Genomic DNA, 7,595 nt, shown 5'->3' on the forward strand with positions numbered 1-7,595 from the left:
ATATATATATATATATATATATATACACAGTATATATACCAATGTTCCTAAGCCGACATCTCACACAATATTTTGGGCTGCCATCATATAGCATGTTGCCGTACATCCAGCCTGAAGTAGGAAGAAAATGTCATACATAGTATATCGACTATATACCATGTATGTAGTTGAATCAGACATATGTACTATAAACCTATATAAGGGATTTCACGTTACATTCAAAACACCAGCTGATGTAAGACCCAGTCTTTTAAAAGCACGGACCAAATTCGAATTATTTGCTTATAGGGAGATATATATATATATATATATATATATATATATATATATATATATATATAGCATTATGTGATGTACCAGATATCTCTCCTTCTCTCCTTATATATATATATATATATATATATATATATATATATATATATATATATATATATATATATATATATATATATATATATATATATATAAACCATTGGGCTGTATATGAGGTTTTATAATGTACATGCATTTGTCTATCTATCTATCTATCTATCTATCTATCTATCTATCTATCTATCTATATGTTTATATGTATATGGCTGTATATAGCATTCTATGATGTACTAATTCTATTGAAAATAACAGTGTATATATATGTATATATATATATACATATATATATATATATACATATGGTATGTGATGTATTAATTATCTCTCCCTCTCTCTTTCTCTCCCTATACATACTGTGTATATGTTGCTATATATGAGGTTATATGATGTAGTTATCCTTCTCTCTCTCCCTCTCTCTCTTCATATATATATATATATATATATATATATATATATATATATATATATATATATATATATATATATATATATATATATATATATATATATATATATATATATATATATATATATATATATATATATATATATATATATATATATTTATTTATTTATTTCTAGCTGTAGCATTATGTGAAGTACCAAATTTCTCTCTATATATGTATAGGTCTATTGGTTTTATGATATACTATCTCTCTCCATATGTGTTTATTTTGGGCTGTACATAATTATATGATCTCTCTCCACCATATATATGTATATTTCTGGCAGCATATAGAATTACGTGATGTACTAAACCTATCTCTCTCTATATAGTAGGCTGTATATTAGGCTTTATGATGTACTATCTCTCTCTATATATGTATAATTCGGGCTGTATATGGCATTATATGATGTATACTATTTCTCTCTATATTTATATCTATTGAGCTATCTATATATGAGGTTATATGATGTACTATCTCTCTCTAAATATGTATACATGACATTAAATGATGTACTGACTCTGTCCCTCTATAGGCATATATATATATATATATGTATGTATATATATATATATATAGGGCTTTATATGAGGTTAATTGATGCACTCTCTCTCTATATATGTATATTTGGGGCTGTATATTACATTACATGATGTACTATATCTCTCATATAAATTGGGCTATGTATAAGGTTATAGGATGTACTATCTCTCTCTTTATAAGTATATGTCGGGCTGTATATGGCATTGAATGATGTACTATCTCTCTATGTATGCATGTATGGCATTATATCATGTACTATCTTCCTATGTATATATATATATATATATATATATATATATATATATATATATATATATATAGAAAGAGCTATATAAGGTTATATGATGTACTATGTCTCAAAATATGTATATATGGCGTTATATAACGTACTATCGCTCTCTCACTATATATATATATATATATATATATATATATATATATATATATATATATATATATATATATATATATATATATATGGCATTATATGTTGTACTGGCTCTCTCTCTATATATGTATGTATGTATGAATGCATGACATATTATGATGATCTGACTCTCTCTCTCTCTCTCTCTCTCTCTCTCTCTCTCTCTCTCTCTCTCTCTCTATATATATATATATATATATATATATATATAGGGCTATATAGGTGGTTATATAATGTACTAGCCCCCTCACCCTATATATATATTGGACTGTATATGAGTTTCTGGCTGGGACATGATAGCACATTCTTGTATTCTTGTAGAGTGGCTGAAGCTGAAGGAGGGGTGACACAGTGCTGAGTACACAGACAGACAGACAGACAAACACAGGTGTGTGACACAAGTTTGTGAGAACATCCCAGAGATGAGTCTGGTAAACGCCGAGCTGTAATCAGGAAGTTCTAGCCATGTGTCAGAATAGAAAGCTTCTTTTTTGGGGGTTAGTTATGGGATGATCACTTACCTGAAGAAGTCATTTTTACAGTAAAGCTTGCTTTCTCTGGAAAAACATTTCTCTGTTAAGTTGCATTTACATTCACAGCACTGAACACACTTGACGTGCCAAGCCCTGTCCAAAACGTTCAACAAGAATCGGTCCAGGATGGGCCTCTCGCACCCAGCACAGTGCACCATTGTCTTTGGTTGTCGGATAGAATAGTCAGAGGATCCAGAGGACAGGCACCCCAGAGGACAGGCACCCCAGAGGACAGGCACCCCAGAGGACAGGCACCCCAGAGGACAGGCACCCCAGAGGACTGGCACCCCAGAGGACAGGAGAAATCTCACCCAACGATGGAAATCCCCCAACTGACAGCGATCAATTGGCTTGTAGTGAAATCTGAGGTAGCTCAGTCAGTGATGAAAGTGCTTTCGCTTTCCAAAATAAATACCAGGTGGTGGGCTTTCGTCTGTGATGAGCCAAATGGCAACAAAAAAAGGAAAGCCGCGCACTACTCCCTGTCTTGGTGGTGGATTGCCTGTAGGCTCCGATCCACGAGGTGCTTCTGTTGCCTGTCTCAGTTCATTGCATGAAGGTAGCAGTTACCTAGCCCATGAAGCTCTCCAGATCTGGTGGTGGTGGTGGTGGTGCTTAGAGCGAGCTGTCCAGGCTGCTCTTGGTTTCAATCAAAGTCTTCCCTTTCTTTCTAATGCCAGATGCACATGATGGCAAGGCTTGGGAAGTGGCATAGAGAGCTGGCTCAGGTCTGATCCTACAGGTCTGGGAATGCTCCACTCACTGTCTCTTCCCATCTGAACTGCCTTCCCTGGACTGCATGTTCCCAGCTGCTGTACAAGCTAGCCTTATGGAGAAGGCAGTGACGAAACAGGGGGCAGCAGCCAATCAGCTCCTCTCAGTGCCCTTGTAAACCATTAACCACCACACCAAGCTCTAATAGTACTGTAAAACCATTTGTAGAAATAGGGAAAGCAACCCTTTGTCAAAACCTAGAGCTAATATCATATTTTCATTTTTTATTTGCTAAGACATTCACTCTTTATTGAAGAGGTGGATCAAGCCCAGAACGGTAATGATATTTCAAGTGTGATAAGTGTACATGCTCCTTCCAGCGCAGGCACTGATAAATCTGGTAGGTAGTCTATAGATCTACATATATGTATATAGCAATATATACCTATAGGTGCATATATGATACTGAATACAACCATAGAGAGAGAGAGAGAGCTTGTGTGTAACAATTCATTTTTATACTCTGTCTTATGTCTAAAAATTCATGTTTGTTTTTATTGTTTTTATATTGTATATATATGTGTCTATCTATCTGTGTATCTATCGCATCTATGTGTGTATGTGTAAATGTTTTACATAGATCTATCTATCTATCTATCTATCTATCTATCTATCTATCTATCTATCTATCTATCTATCTATCTATCTATCTATCTATCTATCTATCTATCTATCTATCTATCTATCTATCTATCTATCTATCTATCTATCCTATGCATATGTGTATGTGTACATTTTTAGATTTGTTTTGTTGTTTTGATACAATATAGCTCAACTATATGTTTTTTTATACTACATAGAACTATCTGTCTGTCTTGTAATCGTGTGGGTATGTTTTCATATTATATAGCTCTAGCAATCCATCTTTGGTATGAATTTGTAATTGTTTGGGGTTGTTTTTATCTATCTATCTATCTATCTATCTATCTATCTATCTATCTATCTATCTATCTATCTATCTATCTATCTATCTATCTATCTATCTATCTCTCTATCGATCCTATTCTATGTATATATCTATGTGTAAATGTTTAGATTTGTTTTCATTGTTTTTATACAATATAGCTCAACTATTTGTTTTCATACTACATAGATCTGTCTATCTGTCTTATGTGTAATCGTGTGGGTTTTTTTTTTATTTTATTTTATTGCTTTTATACTAAATAGCTTTATCAATCCATCTTTGGTATGAATATTTGTAACTGTTTGGGATTGTTTTTATTCTATCTATCTATCTATCTATCTATCTATCTATCTATCTATCTATCTATCTATCTATCTATCTATCTATCTATCTATCTATCTATCTATCTATCTATCTATCTATCTATCTATCTATCTATCTATTCGATCTGAGTACCTTATGTATATGTCTATGTGTAATTGTTTGGGTGGTTTGTTTTTTTCTTTAATATTATATATATATACTATATATACATACATATATATATATATGTATATAAAAGCAAACCCAAACAATTACTCATAGACATTTACATAAGGTACTCATATATATATATAAAAAGATGCTTGGGATGGTATAGGTTTGTGATATTATCAAAACCAACACACTGCTTATAGTATATATGAAAATCTACTCATATTTAGCATAAAAAAATTATATATATAGACATTTACATAAGGTACTCATATATATATATATATATATATATATATATATATATATATATATATATATATATATATATATTATTTTTGCTAAATATGAGTAGATTTGTATATATACTATAAGCAGTGTGTTGGTTTTGATGAAATCCCAAAACCTATACCATCCCAAGCATCTTTTTACGCATTGCTATATAAGCCCAATATCCTTGTATTGCATAGATGAAATCTATAGTAGTGAATGCATGCTTATGTGGGCATTTGTATGCTGTATATGTGTCACACTTTTACTATAATTGATTGGAAGATCTGAAACTATTTTAATTTTACTATTATTATAATGTTATTGGAGCCTAAAAAACCACAAGTATCCGATGGTAAAGCGTGTGTTGTGTATGCCGTTGTCAGCTGCCTTCATATGAGAATTATTGATTGGCATTTTCATATTCTAGATGATATTATTTTTTGGGGGGTAAAGTTGTGTAATGGCAGCCGAGGGAGCCGATGGAGGTATAATGATCAGTGTTGGCCGACTTGAGAAATAAACATTTGCAAACAAACGTGGCTGTTGTGTGTGACTGGCGAGTCTCATGTAGGCGTTGATTGTTAATTAAACAAGATGAGGGAGAGGTCTTTAGCCGTGATTTTCTTGTGATCGTACAGTGGTTGGGGAAATTGTTTGTTCCTGAAATGGACTGATGGCTTGTCAGGGATTAATGCAGATAGGAGAACATGAGAAGTTCGCACTTCCAGCTGCGCACAATGGCCACCCGATAATTGCACTTCATCTCAATCCCCTTTGGAGAAAGTTTGCTGGAAAAGAATCAGAAATGGTAGAAGGATGGAAAATCATGGACATGATGTAAGGATCAGCTAGCCATGCTTGCCTATGGATTCCTGAGCTTTGTTTACATTTCCAAGTAGTCTGCATGGAGCAGCTTTACATCTACTTGTCAGGATGCTGGAGGAAACTAGTAATGGCTGTTTTTATATTTGCTTGCTACCTTCTACAGGATGCTTCCAAGGGTTGTGATGTATGGGATTGGAATGAAAACAATGGAAATGTTCATCCCTACCTTATTGGGGCCTCTTCAGTGTTCTAGGAATATTCATTAGCTTAGGTAAGTCTGGCATCCTCCAGTGCCACTTCCCTTGTTCTTTGTCTGCTATGGGTGACAACTGTGTCTTTTTCCTACCAATGTCTCCTGTCATGCCCCCTCAGCTGTTTGTTTGTATTCTCTGCTCGTTTATTGGTAAACGGTAAAAAAATGGAATCAATACGGCAACCTTTCGCCCGCCCCCTCTGCTCTCTCTGCATATGTGCTACTTCTCATGTAAAACACAGGCTGTGATGTCTGGAGGTGCCCCACTCCTATAGAGCCCATAGGGCGACAGCTGGACGCTTCTGTCAAGGGACTCCCTTCCTTTCACTGGCAGACCCACATGACATGTGTTGGTCAGGGATGAATAAGAGATAGGAGATGAGCATCTCCTCTTCAGCCCAATGCTCACTTCCCAATGTCTCTTTTCAAGGAGCTGCTTATTCCAAGGATGCCTGATGAATACAGAAAACTTCTTTTTTTTTTTACCCCCCCCCCCTTCATCACCCATTTTAACTGTTTCTTTTCTGACCAAGTCACTCAAAGGCCTTACTCTAAAAATCACATCATATTAGTTATGCAACATGCACAGTAGCTGGAATGCTAAAACATGGGAGCATGGGAGCAGGACTGATCTGTTGTAAAATATAGATCAACAGTGTGTGTGTGTGTATAAATCTATATATATATATATATATGTATATTACACACGCACACATGTTGTATACTTTGGGTTAGCAGCATAAAGGAAACAGTATATGTATATTTGGATATCTCTTATAAAATATGGATCAGAAGAAGCATAAAAACAATAAATAAAATAAAAACATATATGTGTTGTGTAATATGGATCAGCAACATGAAAACACACACACACACACACACACATTCTTTGTATAATATGGATCAGCATGCAAAAAATAAATGATATACATATACATATATATATATATATATATATATATATATATATATATATATATATATATATATATATATATATATATTTGATTAGTAGTATTAAAATAAATAAATAAAAAAAAATATATATATATACACATATATATTATTGATCAACAGCATTAAAATATATATATATATATATATATATATATATATATATATATATATATATTAATGATATTGGTCAGCAGGATGAAAACAATAAATAAAAAATATGTGTGTGTGTGTATATATACACAGCATGAAAAAATATATATGTGCACATATATATATATATATTGATCAGGAGCATGAAATTAATAAATAAATGTGTCTATATATTGTATAATACTGATCAGCAGAATAAAAATAAATAATACAAAAAAAAAAATATATATATATACATATATTATAATATTGATCAGCAGCATGAAAAAACAAAACAAAACAAAAAATACATATGTACATATATTTTATAATATTGACCAGCAGCATGAAAAAAAAAATGTAATAAAAAATGAAATATACTTATCCCCCCCCCAAAAAAAGTTTAACTGACTTAAATACATCCTATTGTAAACCTTGTGTATTGTTTTTCTGTGTAGATATAATAAACCTTTATATCACAGGAATGCAGGATGAGGCTCTGCTGCAGACTTATATAGTAGGCAGCTGGGGTGTCATAAGGACTGTCAAAGAATGGGGGTCAGTATCTAGCAGTGCAGCCCTTTTTCCCCCTGAGCTGATTCTGACCTATTGAAGATGATTTACTAAAGGAGTTGACAATCTTCACTAAAGATTCACTTCAACGATCCAATCATATAAAAAAAAA

The 7,595-nt window shown here is 32.7% G+C and overlaps 1 protein-coding gene across 1 annotated transcript in view; it reads right to left on the reverse strand.

Moving 5' to 3' along the window:
* Positions 1-2,535, reverse strand: part of LHX1 (LIM homeobox 1) — a 28,007-nt gene extending 25,472 nt beyond the window's left edge. Inside the window, exon 1 of the mRNA XM_082247320.1 lies at positions 2,310-2,535. Within this exon, the coding sequence (XP_082103446.1) occupies positions 2,310-2,479 (170 nt within the window). The 5' untranslated portion in view covers positions 2,480-2,535. The remainder of the gene's footprint in view (positions 1-2,309) is intronic.
* Positions 2,536-7,595: the final 5,060 nt, after the last annotated feature.

The sequence above is a fragment of the Pelophylax lessonae genome, assembly GCF_965119305.1.
Source record: "Pelophylax lessonae genome assembly, chromosome: 2".
Classification (NCBI taxonomy): Eukaryota; Metazoa; Chordata; class Amphibia; order Anura; family Ranidae; genus Pelophylax; species Pelophylax lessonae.